The sequence below is a fragment of the Pseudopodoces humilis genome, chromosome 23, assembly GCF_049639895.1.
Source record: "Pseudopodoces humilis isolate 2021_Gansu_Grassland_sample_001 chromosome 23, ASM4963989v1, whole genome shotgun sequence".
NCBI classification, from domain to species: Eukaryota; Metazoa; Chordata; class Aves; order Passeriformes; family Paridae; genus Pseudopodoces; species Pseudopodoces humilis.
The window spans coordinates 5,417,727-5,442,618 of NC_142222.1; the positions used below are offsets into that span (position 1 = coordinate 5,417,727).

General features: G+C 50.9%; 4 protein-coding genes and 2 non-coding genes across 6 annotated transcripts; 2 read left to right on the forward strand and 4 right to left on the reverse strand.

Moving 5' to 3' along the window:
- Positions 1 to 2,388: 2,388 nt before the first annotated feature.
- On the forward strand, positions 2,389 to 4,962 carry CHCHD2 (coiled-coil-helix-coiled-coil-helix domain containing 2). The gene is made up of 4 exons (XM_005525817.2): positions 2,389 to 2,569; positions 3,157 to 3,403; positions 3,982 to 4,129; positions 4,637 to 4,962. The coding sequence occupies exons 1-4, from the start codon at positions 2,520 to 2,522 to the stop codon at positions 4,645 to 4,647; spliced, it is 456 nt and encodes a 151-aa protein (XP_005525874.1). The 5' UTR covers positions 2,389 to 2,519; the 3' UTR covers positions 4,648 to 4,962.
- Positions 4,963 to 6,168: 1,206 nt separating this feature from the next.
- On the forward strand, positions 6,169 to 12,658 carry PHKG1 (phosphorylase kinase catalytic subunit gamma 1). Its single transcript, XM_005525818.3, has 10 exons — positions 6,169 to 6,241; positions 7,905 to 8,038; positions 8,320 to 8,495; positions 8,787 to 8,841; positions 9,473 to 9,538; positions 9,703 to 9,866; positions 10,377 to 10,467; positions 11,225 to 11,378; positions 11,466 to 11,591; positions 12,348 to 12,658. The coding sequence occupies exons 2-10, from the start codon at positions 7,956 to 7,958 to the stop codon at positions 12,597 to 12,599; spliced, it is 1,167 nt and encodes a 388-aa protein (XP_005525875.1). The 5' UTR covers positions 6,169 to 6,241; positions 7,905 to 7,955; the 3' UTR covers positions 12,600 to 12,658.
- A 698-nt stretch (positions 12,659 to 13,356) lies between these two features.
- On the reverse strand, positions 13,357 to 17,559 carry SUMF2 (sulfatase modifying factor 2). Its single transcript, XM_005525820.3, has 9 exons — positions 17,474 to 17,559; positions 17,115 to 17,271; positions 16,171 to 16,285; positions 15,668 to 15,712; positions 15,313 to 15,463; positions 15,000 to 15,055; positions 14,530 to 14,614; positions 13,950 to 14,109; positions 13,357 to 13,576 (listed from the first exon to the last, which is right to left on the reverse strand). The coding sequence occupies exons 1-9, from the start codon at positions 17,529 to 17,531 to the stop codon at positions 13,471 to 13,473; spliced, it is 933 nt and encodes a 310-aa protein (XP_005525877.2). The 5' UTR covers positions 17,532 to 17,559; the 3' UTR covers positions 13,357 to 13,470.
- Positions 17,560 to 17,986: 427 nt separating this feature from the next.
- On the reverse strand, positions 17,987 to 23,798 carry LOC102105015 (T-complex protein 1 subunit zeta). Its single transcript, XM_005525821.2, has 14 exons — positions 23,625 to 23,798; positions 23,280 to 23,343; positions 22,787 to 22,921; positions 22,045 to 22,218; positions 21,807 to 21,910; positions 21,110 to 21,220; positions 20,457 to 20,616; positions 20,157 to 20,239; positions 19,797 to 19,893; positions 19,405 to 19,552; positions 19,030 to 19,163; positions 18,811 to 18,913; positions 18,466 to 18,538; positions 17,987 to 18,311 (listed from the first exon to the last, which is right to left on the reverse strand). The coding sequence occupies exons 1-14, from the start codon at positions 23,756 to 23,758 to the stop codon at positions 18,239 to 18,241; spliced, it is 1,593 nt and encodes a 530-aa protein (XP_005525878.2). The 5' UTR covers positions 23,759 to 23,798; the 3' UTR covers positions 17,987 to 18,238.
- Positions 21,337 to 21,473, reverse strand: LOC148182637 (small nucleolar RNA SNORA15). The gene has a single exon (XR_015774469.1). It is a non-coding gene; the product is annotated as a small nucleolar RNA SNORA15 (small nucleolar RNA).
- LOC148182638 (small nucleolar RNA SNORA22) lies at positions 22,342 to 22,473 on the reverse strand. Its single transcript, XR_015774468.1, has one exon. It is a non-coding gene; the product is annotated as a small nucleolar RNA SNORA22 (small nucleolar RNA).
- Positions 23,799 to 24,892: the final 1,094 nt, after the last annotated feature.

Below are 24,892 nucleotides of genomic sequence, written 5' to 3' on the forward strand. Positions count from 1 at the left end.
TGGAGATAAGGTGATGTGAGCCGCAGTCCCGTTCTCCTGGTGTTTTTCCATGATTTTGGGCAGAATGCGCCAAACTCCCGCATCCGACAGATACACAGAGCCCATATGGTGTGCAGAGGGCCTGTTAGACTCCCAAAGTTCACCACGAGGTTGTCTAGGATGTGTAATTTGGACAGATGATAGAAGAAATATATTAAAAGTTTGACTGAAATATATTAAAAGTTTGATTTTGCTAGTGGACACCACAGCCTTGTGCTCCACTTGGCTCGGGAAGAGCTGCTGTTGGATTCCTCCAGGGCTTGCTCAGCCTTGCACTTGAGCGATGGGATTTCATCACTTATTTCCCAAATCTGGGATCGCATTCTGCCAGACTGGCTCACAGTCAGACGGACACAACCCAAAATCCAGGCTGGGTCTTCTTTCTTTCACACATTTCTATCATAATCATCATTGACACCTGTCTGGTAGTTGAAGAACTACTTAATCCCTGAGGCATACCCACACAAAAGTCATGGCAGCTGAAAATAAACAACCTTTGCTCGCTGTAAGCATCACCACAACCACCATTATTGCTAATTTTTTGGATGGTCACTCATTCTTGTGCCCTTCCCCAGTTCCTTGTGTGCTGTGGGCATCAGCAGATGCGAGGGTGACTCGGTACAGAAGGGAATTCTGGAGTTTTCCCAAGGAAAGCAGGAGGACAAAGCACAATGGCAGCATTCATCCCGCCGGCGGTGCCATCCTGCCCTCATTGTTCTGCAAAACAAAACAAATCCAAGAGGGACGCGGTCGCAAAATGACTTCAAGCGTCAAGAATCCCTCTGCCAGCACAAAAAAGAAAAAAAAAAAAAAAAAAAGGAAAATTGAAAACTATTAATTAAAAAGCGTTGAGAAAACCACTCATTAAGAAACGAGTTGCTTGAACTGTAGAAAAGCAAAATTATAACTCCTGCTTTCTATGCTGTGATTTGCTCTCAGAGATGGAGAGAGGCCAAGGGCCAGTGAGAAGAAACTCTCAGGGACGAGCTCCTGCAGCAACACCAGTGGTCTAAGCTTCTGCAGATGTCCCTGAAACATGATTTATCCTTTATATTTATCTCCTGATAATTCTCTTGTCAGCAACTGCTTTTCTGCTCTATAAATTCACAATGTTAGCACTTCTTTCATCAGGCAACAGTTGCATCCCCTGATGTAAAAGATATTAAAATGCCTGGCCTTTTTCCTCCTTTATAAGTGAAGAAACTGTGAACAAGCAATTTTTTTGTCATGAATTATCGTAACTGTTGACTGTGGTATTCCTTATCATTTCTGCTGTGTATAGAAACAGCTTCATTAATACGATAGTTAATAAATTAATTTAAAAATTCAGACGGTGTCTCTAAAGCACGGAGACAGCCCCTGGGTGGGGATGAGGAGGCAGGAGGGAAAATTTTTGGGGTGAAAATCACAGAATCACAGAATGGTTGGGGTTGGCAGGGGCTCTTGGAGATTCTCCATGGCAGGGTGACCTGGAGCAGGTGACAGAGGAACACACCCAGGTGAGGTTGGAATGTCTCCAGAGAGGGACACTGCAGGTTCAGAGCTCTGCCACCCTCAACGCGAAGAAAACTTCATCTCACGTTGAGGTTAAACTTATGTTTCGGTTTATGGCCATTACTCCTCATCCTGTTGCTCAGTATCACCAAAAATAATCTGGGATCATCCTCTGGAGATATTTCTATGGATTGATGGGATCCCCTCTCTGCTCCAGACGGAAATCTAAAATCTGTAACTCTACTGAAGGGCTGAATTTCGAGGGGCTTTTGGAGGTTCCTTTTCAACAGAGGAAATACCCTGAAGGCTGGAACACTTTTCATCCCGATTTAGGTGTTTATTATAACCGATGGTCCCACACAGATGCAGATTTATTGTGGTTTAGGTGTTTATTATGACCGATGGTCCCACAAAAACGCAGATGTATAGGTATTTAGGTGTTTATTGTGACTGAGGATCCTACAAGAGCGAATTTATGGTGTTTATTGTGGCTGAAAGTTCCACAAAGACAAGGGTTTATCACTATTTAGGGGCTTATTGTGACTGACGATCCTACAAATGAGGATTTACCGCGATTTAGGTGTTCATTGTGACCGAGGATCCTACACGCGCATATTTATCACAATTTAGGTGCTTTTTGTGGCTGAAGGTCCCGAAGACGCAAGTTTATCGCTGTTTAAACGTTTATTGTGACCGACGTTCCCCCAAGCGCGGGTTTAACCGCAGTTTAGGTGTTTATTTATTTACAGAGACCGCCGCTCCCGCCTCCATCGCGGCCGCTCCCGCGCGGCGCCTCAAGCGGGCGGAGGGGGCGTGGCCTCCGCGTCAGGCCCGCCCCGCGCGCGGCGTTCCGGAAGTGACGTAGCGCTCGGTGACCTTCAGAGGCGGCGGGCGGGTATCGGGCCAGGCCGTGCCGCTCGGGGTTTCCTCCGGTTCCTTCTGCATCACTCGGGGCTTTCTCTCGCTTCCCTGCGCTCCCCGCCACCATGCCCAGGGGCAACCGCAGCCGCACGTCCCGCGTGCCGCCCCCCGCCAGGTGAGGGCGGCCGGGACCCCCTCTCCTTCTCTCCCCCGCGCAGGCCGCAGCGGCCTGGCCGCCATTGTGAGGGAGGGTGACGCACCGGGGTGGTGGCAGCGCCCGGCTGGTTTGAGTTGGGCTGGCTCTGGGTTAGCGGAGCGGGGTTGGGCGCTCTGGGGGTTGGAAATGGGTCTGCTCGGCCGCAGGGTCTGGATAATCACCGTGTTAATCAACCGCTTTTGGGTCATGGTGTGTTTTTCCCCAAAACAACACAGCCCTATGTGAGCTGGGGAGTAACCAGGCAGAAAAAAGCCTGTAATTCTGACCCTGTCTTGCATAAGACGCTCACCAGAACACCGAGTTCATTCCTTCAACGTGTACGAAGGGTGTGTGTAATCCCAGCGTGATCCTTGGGGCCTCCTGTGCAGCGCCACGGGTCGCACTCGGCGGTCCCTGTGTGTCCTTTCCAGCTCGGGACATCCTGTGCCTCACAGGAGGGACGGCGGACTCCTGGCCCTGCAGCCACGTGGCTTCTGCCCGGCCTGCAGTGGGATGATGATGATGATGATGATGAAGTAGTGATGTTTCTCTCTGTATCCCTGCAGCCGGTCACACCCGGTGAGAGCCGCGTCTCCATCACCGGCTCCTCGGGCCTCTGTCCCCGCAGCAGCTCCGCCTTCTGCCGTGGCGGCCCCAGCGCCGAAGCAGCCGGGGCTGATGGCCCAGATGGCCACAACTGCTGCCGGAGTGGCCGTGGGCTCGGCCGTGGGACACACCATTGGCCACGCTATCACCGGAGGATTTAGTGGAGGGGGCAGCTCCGAAGCTGCCAGGCCTGATATCACTTACCAGGTGAGGGGAAGCACAGCTGGACACCATCTGATGGCAGCTCAGCTCCACGTGGGCTGAGGGAATTGCTGGAGCCTTCAACACCACATGAGTCACAGCTGGAATACTTACAGTCTTTATATAGTCTATATAAATATATGTATAAAGTCATATATAGTCTGTAGCTACAGACTGAATCTCCAAGGTAACTCACCATGAGTCATCTTAAAAAGATGTAACTCTTTTTAAGAGTTTAGAGGGATGCAGGAGTGATGTGTGGTAAGGTGTTGCTGTTCTTTTCTACTGTAGTATTCCTCTGATTCAGGCAAGACTTTCATGTCCCAGGTCTGATGCTGGTGAGACCTTTGCTCAGGTGCTATCCAGAGTTACCTGAGTGTATCAAAATTTGTAATTTTTTAAAAAAAACTGCTCTGAATGTGGCATTCCACTACTGCAAAATTGTTTTGTACTTCAGTCCTTCATTTGTTTTCCATTAAAAAATGAAGATTTTGACTGAAATGCAGGGAAGAACCCTCAGCAAACAGTGTGGGGGTGGTTTGGCTTTGTGTGAAGGGTCCTTATGGAGACATTTGGTCTTTCAGGAGCCCCGGGCTGCTGAGGCTGCCCAGCAGCAGTATGGTCCTTGCCAGTATGAGATTAAACAATTCCTGGAGTGTGCCCAGAACCAGACTGACCTCAAGCTGTGTGAGGGCTTCAGTGAAGTGCTCAAGCAGTGCAGGGTTGCCAATGGTAAGTACACAGTGCTAGCAGGCAGCTGGTGAATGGGATAATCAGTAAAAGTATCCTGGGAATGATGTCCTGGGGGTTTGATCCAGCTGGTGAAGGATGGGGAGTGATGAAGCTGCTCTGAAATCAGGTAAAGCAGCTGCTGTTCTGTTGGGCTTCTTGCTTGGGTGCTGTATGTCTGGCTGGGCTGGAGAGAGGGTGAATTCCTGATGCTTTGTGCTGGTAAATGGATTGAAGGTGACTGGAAAAGTGGCAGCAGCACATGGGGCATAAGCAGAGCTCTAAGGACAGCAAAACCATCCTGTCCTAGGAGGAAGGAGGTAGCTGTGCACCAGTGCTGATGCCTGCAGTTCAGCATATCCTAGCAAATGCATGAGGGAAGGGGGAACACCCTGACAAATCTGTCTTATGGCAAGGAAAGCACCTTCCATTCAGGCATCCAGAACTTCTGAGAGCTCCTTATTCCATTCAGGGATCTAAAACTTCCTGAGGTAACTCCTTCCCTTTCAGGTTTGGCCTAAACCTGCACGAGGAGGCTGCTGAAGATCATCTTGCAAGAACTGACCTATGAATGAAAACAAAAAAAAGCTTCAGTAATAAAGTTTAAAGCTGTCTGGTATCTTGTTAGTCCATATATTCACACTCTCATCCCTGTGGCTTGACTCCTGCCATAGCTGCCTCTGATGTGATCCAACTTCACAGCTGCGATTTAATTTAGCACAAAATGGAAGAGTGAATTATAAAGCGGAATGAGCTAATGTGGGTTTAACTGGTTTTGCTGATTGTTGTGTTGAATGTATGTAATGTTGTCTATAAATAAACTCTCTCTAGAAATACCTTGCTTTAGTTGAGTGCTGGAGTTGAAGGGTGAGGAGGTGAGAATTGACTTAGGATGTTCTGCAGGTGTTTATTTTCATGAGGGGCTGCTCCTGTGGCTTTTCCCTCCTGCCTGGCTCAGGCAGTGACAAAGCTACTGCTACTACATGAAAATAATAATTTTAAAAGTATTTACTGATGCAAAGTGCAAGCTCTCCTTTTCCCATCAGAGGGAGCAGCCACATCACGCCTTGCTCAAATCCTTGGGGCTGATAAAGTAAACAGCCTCCTGGACATCACTGGAAAAGCCTAGGGAAGCTGTGCTCCCACCAGGAACTGTGGTGGGGAATAATCCTGCTCTGAAAGGTGCAATTCCTGTTAAATACTAAATACTTTCCCTAGCATGACCTATTTTCTCTAAAGTGCTATTTTACTGTTGGCTGTTCTGCCCGTGCCTGAAGCACTTCACCTCTCACCCCCAGTTCCTGGACGTGAAAAGATTAAATCAGTGTTGAAAAGGGAGAGGAGTCACTGTACACTGGCGCGTTGAGGATGTCGAGCTGCCCGTCCTGGTGACACGGGCACTCTGCTGATCAAGCTCCCACCTCATTTCGGGGGTGTTTCACCGTCCTGCTGAAACTGAAATAAAACCAACGAGGGCTTTGGGCAATCTGTGACAACAGAAAATTGCCTTTAGCAGAGGCAGGGGCGATTCGGTTAGATATTAGGGGAAAAAAAATATTAAAAAATCACTGTTCGGGTGGCCAGGCATTGGAATAGTTTCCCAGAGAAGTTGTGGAGTCACCATGCCTGGAGGTGTCCAAGAGGCGCCCGGACCTGGCGCTGGGTGAGGACTGAGCGGCCCAGTGGTTACGGTGGCAGTACCGGGACTCTGCCACCTTTCCTGATTCCGCGCTCCCAGCCCGGCCCAGCCTCCCCGCGTCCCGGGGGCAGCCACAGCAACACCCCCGGGGAGGAGGGGCCGGGGCTCGGCGGCAGAAGGGTTAAACCGGGGAAGTGCCGCAGCTCCGGGGCGGCCCCCGGCCCCCCCTTGCCCCTTGCCCGGCCATGCCCGCCCGGCGCCCGCCGCTGCCAACTCGCGCTGCGCTTTCTGCGGGGCCGGGCGGCGGCGGCCGGCCCTGAGCGCTCGGCTCCCGGCGGCTCCCGGCGGCTCCCGGCGGCTCCCGGCGGCTCCCGGCGGCTCCCGGCGGCTCCCGGCGGCTCCCGGCGGCCCCCGGCGGCTCCCGGCGGCCCCCGGCGGCTGCAGGCCCGGGCCCGGCCCGGCGCTGCCCCAGCGAGGTGAGGAGCCGGCGGCGCTGAGGGGAGGGTGTGTGAGGGGGGGTCCTGCCCCGGAAAACTCCCGTGCTCAGCGTTCTTTGTCTCCGGGTCGGGAGCAGGAGCACCCCGGGGCTGAGGGAGAGGGGCCGCGTTCCCTACCGGCCTAACAGCTTGCTTTTTCTTGAGCTTTGCGGGTTTATCCCAGTGGATATTTGAATATCTTTGTCCTCCTCGGAGATCCCCCCGATCCCCCCGTTTGGCAGCTGTGGGCGGGGGGCGATGCCCAGCGCCTCACCCTCAGGGTTCCTGCGGACAGAAAATCCCCTCACGACCCCCCTTGCACTCTGCTGATGAACCCAGGGTATCCCGTAAGAGACCTGCACCGGCTGCTTATATAATTTTATATGTATTTTAAACAAACTCCCGGGTTCTTCCCGCCCAGGAGAAGGCAGTGCACAGATTCCAGGCAGTGCTCCCCAGCCTCCAGCCCTTCCCCACACCAACCCCCATGACCTGGATTTTCAAAAATAATCAGTTTTTGGTTACCCCCCCAGCTTAGAGAGATTTTATTTTCCCTAATTCCTGGTCCTGCCTGTCTTCTGTGATTTCAGCTTGGTTTGGCGTTACTCACAGTATTTCCAACTAAGATTTTTTAAGTTAATTTCATGGCTGTTTAGAAATGCTCCAGCCCATGTTAGACATCCCTGGCAGCAGCAGCCAGACACCCAAAACACCACTTTGGTCCTTAAAACCAGGTCAGGACAGATACACGTCGCTAATGAGATTTAAATGTACTTAGAGCTGCCAGTGCCTTGGCAGAGTTATTGAGAAGAGAGCAAAGGAAAGCTCACAGAACTGGGGATCTCTGTCCCCTCCCCAGCAACAAACTGTCATCCCAAAGGGACAGTTTTGCTGCTCAGGATTGTAAGAACTGCTTTCCATCCTAACTGCTTGCACTCCGTGTATGGGCACAGAAACAAGCTGACTAAAAACCCCTCCAAGCCTGAAACAGGAAAAAGAAATGGGACAAGAGCCTTTCAGGAGTTGGGGAGGCTGCTGGCAGCCGCACAGGAGTGGCTGAGGGAGCTCTTTCAGCTGCTGTCCTCACGCTGGCTCAGCTTCCACTGTCCCCAGTCCCACTGTCCCCACCTGCACCCTGACCCACCCGGCCCCTCTCGCTGCTTCACTGACCCTCACCACCTCTTTTTCCTCCTCAGTCCCTTTTTTATTCCTTTTAGACACTGTTTTCCCTCCTTATTCTCAGCCAAAGATGACATTTTAATCTTAATAATAAGGAAGAGAAAAACAATGGGGGCAGATTCCAGGTTCCCTGTGGGGTGGTGTTGGTGTGGGGTGGTGTTTCTGGAGGCTGCTGGTGTGAGCTGGGCACAGGGAAGGGATGAGATTTTGGGATGCTGCAGCATTTCCCAAAGTGTTGGCTGGTTCTGCCCTTGGGGACAGCCAGTCTATGAGGGAATCCAGTGAGGTTTCTCCTGTTCCCAGAGGGATCTCCACAGCATCCCAAAGGCAAAGCTTGGCTTTTCCAAGCAGCAAAATACCCCCTTTGGTTGGTCCAGGATCTTCCTTCTCTTCTTTCCTCCTCAATGTTTTTATTTCCAGAAGGAATTGATGATCACAGCTTTGGGGGAAGTGAGTGCCCATCCTCACTCTTTTTTCCTTGCAGCCCCTTTCTGCCCTCAGACAAGCCCAGAGTGCTGCCTGACAGGAGCCAGAGATGACCAAGGAAGAAGATCTACCAGACTGGAACTCATCCAAGGAGTTTTATGAAAAATATGAGCCAAAGGAGGTTTTGGGCAGGTAAAGCTTTATTTTTGGCAAGCGACTTGTTTTGGTTGCACGTCCTCCAGTGCCAGATAGGAACAGTGTTCCCTGGGAATCTGATACAAACAGGGCCCACAGCAGCATGGGGCTAAAAATAGCATGGAACAGCACTTTCCATCAGCTCAAAACCTTCTGTCCCACCGAGACAGGGTGACAGAGCGAGACCCACTGGTGCATGAAAATCCCAGCCAGCCCAGGTGCCGGTGGCTGGGCAGGCAGGGATGGAACCCCCCTTTTCTCCCTGTTGTCCCTGGCAGGGGGGTGAGCAGCGTGGTCCGGCGGTGCATCCACAAAACCACGAGGCAGGAATACGCCGTGAAGATCATCGACATCACGGCGGGGAACATCTCCCCCAAGGAGGTGCAGGAGCTGCGGGAAGCCACCACGAAGGAGATTGACATCCTCCGCAAGGTCTCGGGCCACCCCAACGTCAGTAAGTCAGGCCTTGAGCATCCAGTCAAGGGGAATTTCTGCCCTGTTTGTTCGTCAGAGTGTCCCCAGGAAGAGTTTTTGGGGTGAAATCCCTGGATGATGCCGGGCACCTGCTCAGAGCATTGTTTGCTCTCCCTCCACACAAACACCCCATCAGTGCCCCCCATGTTGTCTCCCAACCACAACCCTTGTGAAGATCAGCTCCTCATTAACTCAGTTAGGAGCTTAATCAGATTTTGAGTTCATTGATGGACAGGAACACTGTGCTCACAGCCGTTGTGCTTTATTGCAGTCCAGCTGAAGGACAGCTATGAATCCAGCACCTTCTTCTTCTTGGTGTTTGACCTGTAAGTACCAGCTGGCTCAGCACCCTGGGCCCACTCCCTCTCTGCAGATTGGTCCCAGCTTTTTGTGGCCCAAAAATGGCAAAGTGGAGGGGACAAGCAGCCCTTAAGGTAGAATCAAGCCCCAATTATTGCAAGCTCATTGCAGCTCTGCTGCCAGTACTGTTTCCCCTCTGTCAGCGGCTCAGCACTGCTCGGGTTTCCCTGTAACCTTTGGTGGGAGCTGTCATGCATCCCCAAGGGTTATTTATATGCTCAGTGGGACCAGGGTGTCTGCAAAGCCACAATTCCCAATGCCAGGGCAGTGCAGTGGATGTCAGAGGAGTGGGATGGCACTGGGAGAGCCCCATCCCTGCCCCATCTTTTGGTGGTTGGACTCGGTGATCTTAAAGATCTTTTCCAGCCTTAACAATTCTGTGTTTCTATCCAAAAGCTGCCCTCTCTGGGCACAGTTTCTTCTCCTCCTGCCTGATATTTTACTGAAATATATAAAGGCATTTTTACCCCTTTTTATGAAAGTTATTTTAGGCTATTAAGGGGTACAGACCCCTGATTGATCCTCCCCAGGAGCTCAGGGCTGGTTTTCTGTTGCAGCTCAGCCTCTGCCTGACTCTGTTTCCCCTCCCTTGTGCAGGATGAAGAGAGGGGAGCTCTTTGACTACCTCACTGAGAAAGTCACCTTGAGCGAGAAGGAAACCAGGTAAGGGCAGGTGCAGAGGGGTGAAAATCACCTTGAAAGTGCAGAGTGTGTGACCTTGCAGGCTGCACGGCACCCTGGGCTGTGTCCTTGTGCACTGTCCCTGTCCCCGGGGTTGTGGTGCCAGTGGATATTTGGGATCGGGAATGAGCTGTCCCCATCCCCAGGAAGATCATGCGAGCGCTGCTGGAAGTGATCCAGTACCTGCACTCCATCAACATTGTCCACCGGGACCTGAAGCCGGAGAACATCCTGCTGGATGATGACATGAACATCAAGCTGACTGATTTTGGTTTCTCCTGCCAGCTGAATGAGAATGAGAAGCTCAAAGGTAGGGGGCTGGCGAGGTTGGGGGGATGCTGGGCTGGTGAGATTTTCCAGCCCCACTCTCTCCTTATCACCAGTCTCACCTGGGGGTGCAAATTGGTGCTGTTTGGCTGCTTTTGGAGTCCTCACGCACAGGTTCTGCCTGCACACAACCTCTACACCTCTCTCCTTGCCATGAAAACATTGCTGCTCTTTAGGAAATCTATCCTAATCCATTCCACTTCTTTTTTTCCTCCAGCTGATCCCCATTACCTCATCCATTTATTACCCAGCATTATTTCCCTCAGCTCCTACATGCCAAGACCCACATACCCAACAACAGGCATCCCCTCCCACAACCATCCATAAAATTTTCTTTGCTCACTTTTTAGCCACAGTAATTCACAAAAAAAGTCACCAGTGAGATGCACACAGGTTGCAGTTCATCTCTGTGAGCGCCATCCCTGCAAAGATCCCACCACGGGCTGCCTGGGGCAGGTGGGAATGGCACTGCCCTGTGTCACTGTCCCCACAGAGATCTGTGGCACTCCTGGCTACCTGGCCCCCGAGATCCTGCAGTGCTCCATGGATGATGAGCACCAAGGCTACGGGAAGGAGGTGGATATGTGAGTGAGAAGCTGTTCCCTAATCACACACAGGGGTGGTTTGAGGCACAGCCAGAATTGTGCCGATGGGGACCTGTTTGAGTGTTTGGAAAGAATGAAACGATGCACCAAAAGCCAGTATTGGTGGTTGTGAGGGGCTCTCTGGGTGTCCAGGGGGCTCTGCACAGAGCAGGGGGAGAAGCAGCCTGGAGACAAGCCCATCTCCCCGCTTTGCCCCATTGTGTGAGGGAAAGCAACACTTTCTGCTCATAAAAGTCAGTGTAGGCTGAGCTCCAGGACATGGGGGTTTTAAACACACCTTGTGCAGCCCCTGAGAGAGCAGCCAGCTCAGGGCAGCCCACGAGCTCTGCAGGGACTTTGCCACCACCTCTGGTGGCTTCAGGCTGCAGTGGTCAGAGTTGTGACACACACCGGGGCATTTCATCCCCTTTCCAGTTTGAGCCAGGACACCTGGCACTGCACTGCCTGAGCTTTGCCTGAGGGTATCCAGCCCGGCTGGCATCACCAAAGCCCCACTCCCTTCCCTAAAAACTCTGCAAGGATCAAATACTCCATCTCAAAGCATCCTCCTGCAGCATCCAGGGACCAGCTCCCCACCAGCTCAGCTCGGAGCCCCCCTCCCCAGACACACACAGGGCATTTCCCTGCTGGTTTTCCAGGGAGGCAAAGGCAGGTGTGGCCAGCCCTGGGGTGCAGGGCCAGCTGGGTGCCCAGGGGTGGCACAGGGTGCTGGAGGCTCCGTGTGGGGTGCCCACAGGTGGAGCACCGGGGTGATCATGTACACCCTGCTGGCCGGCTCGCCGCCCTTCTGGCACCGCAAGCAGATGCTGATGCTGCGCATGATCATGAACGGCGATTACCAGTTCGGCTCCCCGGAGTGGGACGACCGCTCCGACACCGTCAAGGACCTGGTAGGTGCTTGGGCTGGGAAAACTTGGAGTGGGAGGGGGTGTTGCAGAGCCCTGGGATAGCCCAGATTGAGCGGGTGCCCTGTGCAGATCTCGCGGTTCCTGGTGGTGGACCCGCGGCAGCGATACACGGCGGGCGAGGCGCTGGCACACCCCTTCTTCCAGCAGTACGACGTGGAGGAGGTCCGGCACTTCAGCCCCTTCCGCAAATTCAAGGTGGGAATGAGGCTGGGAGCTGCAGGAGCCAGCAGTGGGATGGGTTACTGGGGGCTGGGTAAGGTTGGTGGGGCTGGGTTTTGGGAGGATTTGGCAGTCTGGGTGCAGACCAGGCGCTCCCTCACCGCAGGGAGTTAAGGGAGAAGGGAGAAACTGCCTCTCACCTCCAAAAACATTGAAAGAGCTGGAGAGTTCAGCCTGGAGAAGGCTCCAAGGAGACTTTAGAGCCTCTTCCATTGCCTAAGAGGCTCCAAGAGAGCTGGAGAGGGGCTTTGGACAAAGGATGGAGTGACAGGGCAAAGGGGAATGACTTCCCACTGCCAGAGGGCAGGGTTAGATGGGATAGTGGGAAGAAATTCTTGGCTGTGAGGGTGGTCAGGCCCTGGCAGAGGTTTCCCAGAGAAGCTGTGGCTGCACCATCCCTGGAGGTGTCCAAGACCAGGTCGAACAGGGTTTGTAGCAACCTGGGATAGTGTAAGGTGTCCCTGCCCATGACAGGGGGTGGAGTAAAATAGGCTTTAAGTTCCCGTTTAACTCAAACCATGCTGTGATTCTGTGATTCCCTGGCATGAACCCCTGCCCTTGCCACCTCACAGGAACTAAACTGTGCCAGGCACTGAGCTCCCTCCTGACTCCCCCACGTGCACTGGGACCGCTCCATTGTGGGAATTCCCTTGAATGCCAGGCTGTTGTGGGAGAATCCTCCTGAATTCCAGGCTGTTGTGGGAATTGCCCTGAATGTTTCCTGTGCCACAGGTGATCTGCCTGACCGTCCTGGCCTCGGTGAGGATTTACTACCAGTACCGGCTGGCGAAGTCAGTGACCAGGGAGCTGGTGGTCAGGGACCCCTACGCCCTCAAGCCCGTCCGCAAGCTCATCGACGCCTGTGCCTTCCGCACCTACCGCCACTGGGTGAAGAAAGGGGAGGCCCAGAACAGAGCTGCCCTCTTTGAGAACACCTGCAAGGCCATCCTGCTCACCCTGGCAGCCGAGGAGGGGCTGTTCTGATCCCTGCCCCAGCTCCTGGTTTGGCTCACAGTAGGCGAGTAAAATCTTGGAAAACAAAATGGTGATTTCTGGGGTTTTTAAGTTTTCTTTCGCTGGGCTCAGGACTGGTGCAAATAAAAACCCAGCAAATAATTTGCTCTTGGGGTGTGTCCCACTGGAAGAAGAGGTTTGGAGAAGCCACCTTTTAACAGAGCCAGAACCAGCTGCAGCTCTCCATGGGAAAGGCTCAGCCCTCAGGCACCTGCAGTGGCTTTTTGGGACAGTCAGAGGTGGATTAGAGATCCCTGAACAGTGTTCTTGCCCACCCTTGTGGCACCAGGTTTGGTGCAGAGTTCATTCACAGAGAGTTTGTGCTGGTTGTAACTCCTGGGAGAGCTGGAGCACTGGTTTGTATCATCTGTCACACACATCATTTTGTCACTACTCAAATGCCTTGTTTTACTTCTGGGAAGGCTCAGCACTGCCCCAAAGCTGGGACTTCCCAAGGGAGTGGGGACTGATTATGACTGCCCTTTCCAAGGATGTGCCCCCATCACCTCCCCCCTGACAGCCCCACACTGTTGGTCACAGGGGGCTGTGGGTGTCCCCTCTGTGGGGCTGGAGGTCAGAGCAGCTCTGGCCCCCCATGCTTTACCCTCTGCTTTACATGGACAGCAACAGGAGAGCTGCAGGATCTCCCACACCAAAAGGACATTAAAGACAAACCCGCCTTCGTGCCATCCCAATCACTGCTCCCACCCAGACATCCCAGCCCTGAAAAGGTTGAAATTATTTTTAATTTTAAAAACAACTGGGGTTTAATGGAAGTGACAGCTGGGGGTTACTGTTGATCTCCACAGGAGAAAACGCCTCAGGTGTTCCCAGTGAGCCCTCAGAGCTCGGGTTTGCTCCGACTTTTCCAGGTTGGGACGGGCGGGATGTCGGCAGCGCAGCGGAAGCTGAGGTTGTCAGAGGCAGAGTCTGGTGTGTTCCCCATCCTCACAGGGAAAAAAACACCCAAAAATTAGAGATCCATCCTAGTTAATCCTAATCCCTAACATGTTACAACACTCACAACCCTAATGTGTTGCTTACAACCCTAATGTGACCTGCTAGAACAGCCCAGAACCTTCCACTTCCCCTGAATAACTTAGAGAAAAGCATTTAATTATTAATACCTGATGGAAAACACATGATTTGAGAAGTGTTTAGGAATGGATTTATAGCAGGGGTGTTTTTAGCCATATTTGTAGTGTGCTCTGCCAACTGCTTCTCAAAAAAATTGTGTAAGAACGAAAAAACATCTTTTGAAATAAAACCAACCCAGAGAAAATCCTTGTGCAGCAGCACCTGGGCTTTAGCCAGACCTACCTGGTGGTGACACGAGCTCTATGGTTTGCAGAACCATCTGCAGTGTCAATCCATGAGGCCCCTCTCAGCACCTGCATGTTCTGAGCCCTGGATGCCCTTCCTGGAGCCAGGAATTCCGATGCTGTCCATTCCCAGGTGTTTCCCAGTAGGTCATAGAGCCCTGAGAGGGTTTTGTGACAGAATTAAGAGAGCAGATGTGCAAGAGCTGCGAATTTGGTGTACGGAAAGGGGCACAACATTCAAAGCATCATTCAAATTCCTCACTGCATTTCAAACTTCAATGTGTCATCATTTCCCATGTGCATGAGGACATAGCAGCCAGACAATGTCCTTGGAATTTTTGTTACATCCCACTGAGTGGCAAAATATCCCAATTTTAATTGAAAGGAGGTGGTTTGGTGCCTAAAGTTCAGCAGGTGCACCTCAGCCAACTCCAGCACCAACCATCGATGCTTTTCCTGGGCTCACTTACTCTACAGATCCCACACATCTGAAACCCTGCCCAGCTCCAGGATTTGATAATTAACATTAGTTTAGGAAGCAGATGCCATCCCCAAAGCAGGCTGAGGGTGCTCTGTACCGTAGCTGTTCTGGGCAGGGAAGGCTGTCACCGGGGAGACGCCGTGGTAGCCGTCCTCAGCCGTGTCCCCCCGAGGGAAGTCACCCTGGGGGAACAGAGATCACTCCCAGCAAAGATCCCACCCAAAAACAACCCCAAATCCTGCTCTCCATGGGGCTGTGCCACACTTCAAGTAGGCAAATAACTCTCTGGTGTGAATTTATGCTGGTCAAGAGAGATCAACCACCTGAAGTTGTCCCAAGTTCCCTCTTCAAACAAATCTATGCAGGAATTTTTAGAAGCAATAAAATCCTGGTTTCCCAGGGAAGATGGGCTGAGCCTGACAAAAACACTCTGGGGGTGCTTTTACAACCCCCAGGAGCTCCATTTCAGTACCCACAGTGTTTCTCAGGACACCTTCACTCAGTGGCTGAGTGAGGCCCCACCCTGAGGAGAGCCCAGCATGGATGGGATGATTTTTAGGATCTTACCTGCCACAGGTTTGTACGGTTTGGCTGGAATTTGTTTCCCCAGGGATACATCCTTTCTGCCAGGGAGGAAAAGACACTTGTTAGCCTGGGTCACTCCAACCAGGCTTTTAGGATTGTCCTTTTCTGCTCAGCTTGAGATACTGAGGTTTTATTAAATTACTCTATTAATTATTATTACACTCTCAGGCCAAAAGAGGTGGTTCAAACCCCGCCAGATTAACATCTGAAAATATCCCTGGAGGGAGGTTAACTGGGGTGGAACTAACACCACGCCATGCCTGGTTTGGGAAAGCTCAGAGTTTGTGCTACGTACGCTCCAGTCCTCCCCTGGCAGCGAATTCCCACTCCTCCTCCAACGGGAGCCGCTTCCCTTTCCAGGCACAGAAGGCCTGAGCATCGTTCCAGCTCACGTGCAGCACTGGGTAATCCAGCCTGTCCTTTATGCTGGAGCCAGGGCCTGAGGGCTGGGAGGGATTGAAGCAGATTTGGATTAATTTTATACAATTTTCATTACAAAGGGAATAAGGGTGGAAGAGATGAAAGGATGGGAAACGTTTTTTCACCTATTTTTGGTCAATAAGGTTCAGCACACACACACAACACACGAGCTCCCAGCATGGGGAGGATTTTACCACACCAGGGTTTTACCACACCAGGATTTTACTCACCTGTCTCCAAAATGCCTTCTCAATGGGCAGCCACCACGGGGCTGACTGGGGAAAGAAATGACACCAGATTAAAGGTGAACTGGTGACACCTGGACTGGTGACACCATCCCACAGCAGGGTGTGTTAGTCTGGGAAATGCTGCAGTTTGAGCTGGGTTATCACAGACATTTGGATGCTGCTTTCCCACAGAGCAGAGGCATCTGCTTTTAAAAGTGAAAATAGATCAAGAGCCTCATGCTGTTCAGTTTTTCTATTTTAAAGTTGGATTACTGAAGTACTTTGAAACACATTTTACTTCCAGCTCCCAGGAGTCCAGACTGACAGCTCACAGAGCATGGAAACAAAGGAGCACATGAATCAATCCCAGCTCAATCCTGCTGAGGTTCAAAAGCAAAACAACCCCAGACTAAAGAAAAACCTCTGAGAACATCCAGGCTCTGCAAAGAGGCAGCTGCTCCTCAGTGGAAAAGCAACACCAAACTTATCATAGGATTCAGATTTACCTCCAGTTTTTGGGTGACTTTTTTTTTCAGCTCTTCAGGTACGAAATCCTCAAAGACAAAGCTCCAGCCAAATGCTTCTGCTTCTGTTTTGTATTTCTTTTCTCTAACAAACTCCCTGGTATAAATACAATATGCTCTGGGTAAGAGTTCTTTGAGCTCTGCCTTACAAATCTGCTTGTGCAACGAGTTCAGAGCAAGGCAAAAGGTACAAAACTTACAGACCACCCCCCAACTCCAGATGGTTTGATTTAGGTTTAACAGATAAAACAGTCCAGTGTGCATCTTTGCACGGATTTGATACTTTTTATATTACCTGTTAGGTAAACTCAGCTTGCACTCTCAGGCTTCCATAATTGCAGAGAGAAGAAAATCCTTTAAAAGCCAATAAAACCTGTGGCTGCTGTTGGTGGAAGGCGAGAAGAAGAGAGGAAGAAAAGTGGAAAAAGAGAGGGGAAGAATAGGGAGAGGAAAGGGAAAGGAGAAGTCACCATCTCTGGATGTGTTTAAAAAAAGGCTGGATGTGGCAGTCAGTGCCATGGTTTAGTGGAGGTGTTAGAGCATGGGTTGGACACAATGATCTTGAAGATGTCTTCCAACCTGGTGATTCTGAGTGTGAAAAAGAGAGGAAGAAGAGAGGAGGAGGAGGAGGAACGGGAGAAGAGGAGGAGAAAAAAAGGAGAAGGAGGAAAAGAAGATTAGAAAGAGAAGAAAAAAAGAGGAAAGAAGGAGGGGGAAAAGGACAAAAAAATGAAATAAAATATGTTTGCAAACTACACTGCCAACATGGTTCAGATTGCACCTGTGGGAATGATTTACTATTGTCACACGCATTTTTTTTCCAGTGAGCATCCAAGCATTGGCTTTCAGGAAGCAGCCCCAGAACGGCTGGCACCACAGCTGCCCCTGTCCCCTGCCCACAGCCGCCTGAGGCTCGGCGGGCTCACCTGAAGTCCCTGTTTGTCACCGGGTGTTTGTCGAGAGCAAACGGCTTCACTGTCACCTCCCTGACGGGCCCATCCTCGCCGCTCCTCTGCGGGGAGCTGGATCCCATCTGGAAGCTACCTCCGGGCAGTTGCACCATGCTCCCATCCTCTCCGAGCGCTGCAAAGGGAGAAATTCAGTACAAGTTTCATTTTTAAACATCAGCGAGGCGCAGCTACTGACGGGATGTCCCTGCGTGCGCTGCAAGGGGTGACAGCGCCTGGTGTCTGTACGGCTCAAAGCATTCCAAATCGCATTTTCGGGAAGGGAGCGATCCCTGGCTGCGGGACCAGCAGGGGGAATTGATCCCGGGGGCTCTCACCGCGCTGAGCCCCCAGCAGCCCGCAGCACAGCAGCACCAGCCCCGCCGCCCTTCCCATCCCGGAGCCGCGGGCCCGACCCGGAGCTGCTGCGGGCTCGGGAAGCGCTTCCGGGGCAGCCGCGCTGCAGGGAAAGGATTTCTGTCACTGCCCGGCTGCACACGGGTTAGAGCTGCCTGGCACCGTGCTTTCCCCACAACGGGTTTTTTATTGGCGTTTGCGGGAGTTTTTGTTAAAAATCCACCCCCTAAGACAGCTCCTTCACCCCCCTTCAAACCATTCTGCACTGAACTCAATTCACAAGCAAGTACAAAACTATTTAAGTGATTGCCTTAATCCAACTTTTTTTTTTATTTTTTATTTACTGAACAAATTCCAAGCCTGATCCCACCCTGTTCCCAGAGTATCTCTTAAGCAGTAATTTCACAAAATTACCCTAAGAAGGACTCAGGAATGCAGCCCCCCACTGCAGAATGTTCCGGAGGGTTTGAAGGGTGAAAAACAGACAGCCAAAGCACAGAACAGAACAGTTTATTGGGCAAAAAATGGAAAGCAACTGCAGCCACACAGTTCAGTGAAATAAAAAATAAGTAACTCCTTTTTAGAGCCAAAGCTTCGATTAAGTTGCTGAGATTTTGGGTGGCCCTGTTACCAAAGGGGCTGCCCCTCACAGCAGAGTGACTTCTGGTGCTGGGACACCCACCACAGCCAAGGACAGGGCCCTGGGGTGGATTCCTTGGAGAATTTCCACAGGGAGCAGCTCCAGCTCAGCCCTTCAGGGAGGACATCCCAGCTCTCATGATTTCATCCACCAGGAGAATGTTACTGGCAATCACCGTGCTGGAAAGAGGGAAACAGCAAAGAAATATTGTTACAATTGCCAAAGAGCTTCATTTTTGTGTTTCAAGACACGTTCCTGTACATGGGATCTCCAGTTCTACATCACTTAAACACACACAGAGTCATTTTAGAAGTTAAATACTGCCAGCCTTACCATGAATGAAGCAGCTGCTTTTTGACATTGTAATTATCCCAGATTCCAGCTGCTGCAGCCACCATTGGCTCCCCTGCAACAGAAGTGAGGCAGCCTTTAAACAACCAGTTCACACAGAGACTTTCTGCTGGCTGACATCTGATACACCTCACTGCATCCAGCCCTGTGCTTTATCCTCTAAAAACCTCATACCAGAACACACTCAACTACAGCAGCCTCATTGCCAAGGCTTCGGTGTAGCTTTTTATCAATAAAGGTAAAACCTCCTGCATTCAGAGCACTCTGTTCTTCAGAGCTGAGCCAGGTTCCTACTGGAGCATCACCCTGTGGCTGAGGAGTCCTTACCAGTGTTGAGATCAACCCCAGTGAGCTGCCCCGACTCCATGTGCTCTGTCTGGACCTTCACCAGCGTCTCCTGGGGGTCGTATCCAGAGTTCTGAGCAAGCACCTGGCACAGAACAGAGGGACTGCCTTCATTTTGCTGATTACAGAGCCCTCCAGCAGAAAAAGCAGTGAGTCTGTGTGTGCTTTAAAGCCACTTTATCACCCAGGAACTCCTTTTACCTTAGGAATGATGAGCAGAGCATCAGCAAAAGCCTGAACTCCAAGCTGGGCTCTTCCTTTCACGTTGGGTTTGTGTTTCACAAGAGCATTGGCTACTGCCACCTCCAGTGCCCCTGCTCCTGGCACCACACATCCTGCAAGGGAAAAACACCTGTTCCAGTTTAAACAGCTCATTTTTAGTGCAGTTTAATCTCTTCCCTCCATATCCTGCACCTGAACAGGTGAGTACTTAACACGGGTATCAACCACAGAACTATAAATCACCTCACACTGAGCTCAGGCTTGGACTGGAGCAGGAAGCAAGGGAGCGGATACAGAATTCCCAGCTTTGAGATGAGTTTCCACAGGTCCTGTGGATTAACAGGGAGGACTCACCATCCTCAATGGCATTTTTCACAGCCCGCAGCCCGTCCCTCACTGCATCCTTGATCTGGGTGAGCGTGTGCTTGTTGGGGCCCCTGATGAGCAGGGTCACCGAGCGGGGGTTCTCACACTTCTCAATGAAGGTGTACTTCTCCTCTCCCTATGGAAAACGGGGTCATGTTTGCCTGTCAGACTCTTGCTTCAGCAGTGTGTACACAAATTAATAAACTGGATGCTTTCAGGCTTGGTTCTGCACTGACAGCACTTCAAGAAGTGATGAGAAGCAGCAGAACTTTATTTCAATTTTCTCGGTCTCTGACAGGAGCAAACATCCAGATGTTCACATGCAAGTGGATTTTAAGTATTTTATTTCAATACTCCAGCTTTACTCTTCAAACACTCACCAGGGTGTACTCATAGATAAGCCCTGCGTGTCCCAGGCAGTCAGGAGTGAGATCCTCCACAGAATTCATGGCAGTGCCACCACAGGCCAGGGTCAGTCTGACAGGGAACAGGCACAGCTCAGCTTTGTGTTCAATAAAACACAAAGTCACTGATGATAGGTGCAATATTTCAGCATGCAGAGCCTAGGCTTGGAACAGTTTGGTTTTGTTCATGGAAAAGCTCTTAAAAAAACTAACTTGTAGAATTAAGGCTCCTCTGTTGAAGTGGAATTTTAGTCTTTAAAGATGGATTTAAGTCAGACTCAGTGTCTCAGTTTGGAAGAGCAGGTTATTGTACCCTCTCCTCTCCCCAAAACTGACCTTTCCATGTTCCTCCTTTTAGCTCTCCTCAAAGCAACTATTCCTTCTTTGGCAAGGGCATCCAAGGAAAACGGGTCAATTCCCTGAAAACAGGAAGTGATCATCAGCACAAGGACAAAGCTGAAAACACCTTCTTTCACTCTGACACTAATAAATTCTTCTTCAAGGCTCAAAAATCTCAGGTAGGAACTGTACATTGTATTCAGAAATATCAGCCTAAATTTAGCTAATTCTGTACCAGGTGAGTCACATAAGGAAGTGAGCACTTCAAATAATCTTTAGTTATGCTCTTCATCTCACCTTCTGGTTGATCACAACAAATCCTTTGTCTGAGTCGCCACAGACTTTTTTTTTCAATTCTATGATTTTTTTGACTCTGTCTTCAATGAACTTCCTTTCTGCTTTCACCAACTTCTCCCTCTCCTCAGCACTTTTGTAGAAGAATCCAGAGCTCACCTCTCTGAAGGGGAGAAAGACCCACAGAAAAGGGGTGAGAAAACTTCCTCTCTGCAGTAGAAATAAACTTGAGCATAAAGAATGGGCCTTTCAGTAACATTCTAAAGAATTCAACCCAATCCTAAAGAAATCAACCCAAACCAAACCAGTCCTCCCAACCCACACTGCTGTTCCTGCTTTCTAGTTCAGAGAAAGTTTTTCCGTTTCAAAAAATAAGGCAGACACTTGAAGCTGAGAAAACTCTGAAGTGTATTAATGTGTTTGCTCTAGGATATCAAATTATGCCCAAAAAGGAAGGACTTGCAACCTTTCTGTGATTACACAACAAAATAAAAACAAAATGAAGTGAAGCTCTGCCTCTCAGAGATTTTTTCATGCACCACCTTTCCCAAGAGGCTGCAGAAGGGACATCACCTTTCACCTTCACAGCCTTGGTTGGTATTTAAGCACACTTTAAATAAAAGTCCTTGGGACACGAGCATTTGCTGTGTACTCACGTTTTCTCATACTCCAGAGACACATTGCAGGTAAGAACAAAAGCATCTTCCACTCTTTTCTTCATGTCAGGGTGGCGAGCTCCATGATCCAGAACCAGCCCCCTGATCAGCCTGCAGGATTAAAAACCACTCTGGCTGTCAATGGACACAAATCCAGGATTTCATGGAGAGAATGGAACTGGTCCGACCCAAACTGCCGGGGCACTCGTGCTGGCAGTGAACATGGATGATGTGTTCCCCTTCCAAGGGCATGCCCCTTCCCATAAAAAAGCACACCAGGCACAGTGGAAAAAAGGAATTTGCTCTGGCATGGTGTCTGACTGCATCAGCTACTAAGGAAAGCTAGTGCAGAATTCATCCATGCACTGAGGGAAACAGAAATCCTATGGAATATCCAATCCGTTTCCATTTATCAAATGCTGCTTTGTATTTAACAGATGCTAACCTAAAGCATCATCAAGCCACAGACACTAAGAAATAAGAGTATTTATCCAACATCATTAAGCCAGCGTTGTTCTTTACTATTTGATAAATTTATCAAGGAATCAAGTCCAGTGACTGAGAAACTTCTGGCAAGATATTTTTGGCTGAAATCTGTATTTCAACTTTTCCAGTGGGAGCTTTAGGACACCGCAAAGAGAAACCAAAACCCCTCAGGGCCCCATTAAACTGAAGCTCAAGGATGCTCCTGACTTACGTTGTGTCTGTTTCTGATTTGTGCTTCATCTCCATGATTTCCACCATGTACAGGTCAATGGGCTCACCTGGTTTTCTGACTGTCAGGACAGAATCTACCACAGCCTGCAACACAGGGGAAGAAAACATCAATCTTGCAAAGTGCAAGCTCACATCTTTCACACTTCAAATTATCATCCCAGCACATTCATAAGCAGGATCTCTTCACACAAAGAGGCACAGGGGACAGGGACACTCACCTCTGTCAGGATGTCAGCAAGCTCAGCATGGACTTTAGTCCGGAGGGATGTCCTGGCAACATCGATGAGGGTCTCCCTGTCCATCTCCTTGGACACTTTGACCTGCTCCAAAACCTCAAGTGCTTTTTCCTTGGCAATCTCAAATCCTTCTGCTACTATTCTAGGGTGCAAACCCTAAGGCAAGGGAAGAGAAATCATTGGACAATGGAAGACAAAATGGTCCTTTTTCCACAAACAGAACCAGTGTTTTCAACATTCCATGGAATAGCAAAACACAGGGAGTATGCTACACAAGCCAGGTGTTCTGTCCTTCTGAATACATATAAAAGGAATGCAAATCCTTCCAATGCAGAGGAAAAGTACAGATTAATTTAGCACAGAACTGAAACCAAGGGAACTACAAAGCACACTTGGGTGTTCGCTGTGCAATATCCATGTTTACCTGCCCTCAGGGAGGAGCTCCTTTTTAACACTGGAAGTGTTTTGACTCATGAAAAACAAAGTAACAGCAGGTATCACACAAAACCTTAAAGGCTACAGTATCCACAATAAGTCAGCTTGATTCTGAACAAGTTTTAAGTCCTCTCTTCTAGCTTTTCCCCCTTTTTACAACTTCTCAGTTTAAGCAGAACAATGTATTTATGTTCCACTCCCATTAAACATTTTAAAAAATACAAAACACTGAGGGGTCTCAGCGAAGGTTTTAACTTGCCCACCTACAAATGAAACACTTCATACATACCTCAGAAATATAAAGATCTGCCTGCTTTAGGAGCTCTCCAATGATGAGGACATTCGAGGTGGTGCCATCTCCAGTGATGTCATCTTGTGCTGTTGCTACTTTTGCTATCAAGGAGGCTGTGGGGTGTTGGATTTGCTAGACAAAAATAAGAAGCTGAGCAGTTAAGTTTCACTGCAGTGGTACAGCAAACAAAAATCTGATATCAGCTAAGAAAGAATTGAAGGTGATGTTCTAATGGTTTACCTTAATTGGTTTGCTACTCCTTTGGCTGGTTATTTTATTCATTCTTATGGTACCGTTTTTATTTTTAACATTATTTTTGTTAAAAATACAGTATTACCTTAACCTGCACTTACTTCTTTACTCTTCTCCCAAGGGACATTTTGCTTTCAATAGATAAGGGTGGGTGGGGGAGCGGGGGACGCGATTCTCCATTACCCAAAAGGCGCTCGTCCCTCCCTAAATCCCCGTGCGAGGACCGGCCCCAGCTCACCATTTCCTGCAGCAGCACGTTGCCATCTTTGGTCAGTTTGATGTCTCCGGACCCCGACACGAGCCTGCGGGCGGCACGGGCCGGGTGAGCAGCGCCCCGGCCCCAACACACGTGTGAGGCCGCGGGCCCGCCCGGCTCCTTCCCCATCCATTCATCCATCCCCCCCGGCCCCGAAACACGCGCGGGCCGCCCCACTCCCTCCCCATCCCTCCGCCACTCACCCCGCCCGCCTCCGCCTTTGTTCCCCTCCCCACATCCAGGCCCTCCGCCGCTTCCCCTCACGCCTCCCCTCAGCCGCGCTCCCCCCAACCCCACCCGCGGCGAGAGGCGCGGGTGCTCCCTCACATCTTCATGGTGCCCTTGGGCCCCAGGTTGGTTCTCAGCACGTCCTGCAGCCCGCGGGCCGCGCTGATGTTGACGGCCAGCGCGGCCTGGGCACGGGCCACCTCGGCCTTGGGGTTGAGCGCCTTCACCGCCATGACTGCGCTCCGCTCTGCGCCGCGCCGGGCGGGGCAGCGCGGCCCCGCCTCCCGCCCGCCCCTTCTAGAACACTCCGGGCTCACCCATTGGTCCCCCGGAGCGATGCCGCATTTTTATTGGCTAGAATGCCTGTCGCTCATATCGGGTGCTCCCGCCGCTGAGGCGTTCCGGCTTCTCATTGGTTCGATGGAGCGCCAGCCGTGCTTTCATTGGCTGCGGCGCCTGTCGCTCCGCTTAGTCCCGCCCCTGCCCCGACGCTGAGGGGCGGGCACGGCGCCGCCCTCAGACCGGGCTGTGCGGGGGTGAGGAGCGGTGCGTGGAGGGATGGTCCGTGCTTAATCCGCCCTCTCATGTCACGGACACCCCCCAGCAGCTCCGCAGAACCTTGAGAATAAATAATTAAACCCCGTGATTTCACATTAGACCGATAGAATTAATAGTTAAGTGGACTGGATTAATAATCAATGGTTCTTGGTTAAATTCGGGGTTGAGGTTAATCAAAACTCGTCTTCTTATAACACACAAGCTGAAGTTTAGGGCACCAGGGCTTCCATAGCCTTCAGTGCACCCCCTCTACCCGGGGCTTTCCTGGGCTGAATCCCTCCCAGAAGTTCTGAGGGTAGGGATGGTCCCTCCCAAGGCCACGCCGAGGTTTCGTGTAGAATGAAACCAGAAATATTGTCAAGACAATCTTGATGTGTGCTGAAACGTTTGTTCTACGTGACCTGTCAGGGCTCACTCCTGGAAACAGTTAAATATTTGTGTCTTTGGACTCTGAAACAGAGGGATGAGTGAGTTTCCCTGGAGAGGAGCTTGAGAAGAAGCTCCTGCCACAGTCCCTCACATCCCTGCAGGCACTGATTGCACCAGGTTTGGATCCCAAATTGCTCCATCTGGGCTTGTGCCCTCAAACACCCACTGGAGCACACGGCAACACCAGCTGTGACACAACCCTCTTCTTATTTCAGGTGTTGCATGAGGCAGGTCCCAGCCCTAGAATAATCCCCAGGCAGTTGCCAGTGTTCTGCAGCCCAGCTGCTCCAGAGGGTGCTGACCACAGGGACAACTGAGGCCAGGATTTTGTCAGTATTTGGTACAGGGAAGGCAGAGACCCTCCCTCAGCACTCGCCCAC

Bases quoted from the DNA above. Each gene is read 5' to 3' on its own strand.
- CHCHD2 (XM_005525817.2), top strand. From the start codon at position 2,520: ATGCCCAGGGGCAACCGCAGCCGCACGTCCCGCGTGCCGCCCCCCGCC. The intron at 2,570-3,156 runs GTGAGGGCGGCC...GTATCCCTGCAG, and splicing joins CGCGTGCCGCCCCCCGCCAG to CCGGTCACACCCGGTGAGAG. The intron at 3,404-3,981 runs GTGAGGGGAAGC...TTGGTCTTTCAG, and splicing joins GGCCTGATATCACTTACCAG to GAGCCCCGGGCTGCTGAGGC.
- PHKG1 (XM_005525818.3), top strand. From the start codon at position 7,956: ATGACCAAGGAAGAAGATCTACCAGACTGGAACTCATCCAAGGAGTTT. The intron at 8,039-8,319 runs GTAAAGCTTTAT...TGTCCCTGGCAG, and splicing joins CCAAAGGAGGTTTTGGGCAG to GGGGGTGAGCAGCGTGGTCC. The intron at 11,379-11,465 runs GTAGGTGCTTGG...TGCCCTGTGCAG, and splicing joins CCGACACCGTCAAGGACCTG to ATCTCGCGGTTCCTGGTGGT.
- SUMF2 (XM_005525820.3), bottom strand. From the start codon at position 17,531: ATGGGAAGGGCGGCGGGGCTGGTGCTGCTGTGCTGCGGGCTGCTGGGG. The intron at 16,286-17,114 runs GTGAGCCCGCCG...TATTTATACCAG, and splicing joins GTGACAAACAGGGACTTCAG to GGAGTTTGTTAGAGAAAAGA. The intron at 14,615-14,999 runs GTAAGATCCTAA...CTGTTCCCCCAG, and splicing joins ACCGTACAAACCTGTGGCAG to GGTGACTTCCCTCGGGGGGA.
- LOC102105015 (XM_005525821.2), bottom strand. From the start codon at position 23,758: ATGGCGGTGAAGGCGCTCAACCCCAAGGCCGAGGTGGCCCGTGCCCAG. The intron at 23,344-23,624 runs GTGAGGGAGCAC...TGCCGCCCGCAG, and splicing joins CCCAAGGGCACCATGAAGAT to GCTCGTGTCGGGGTCCGGAG. The intron at 19,164-19,404 runs GTGAGTCCTCCC...TTTCCCTTGCAG, and splicing joins GAAAAATGCCATTGAGGATG to GATGTGTGGTGCCAGGAGCA.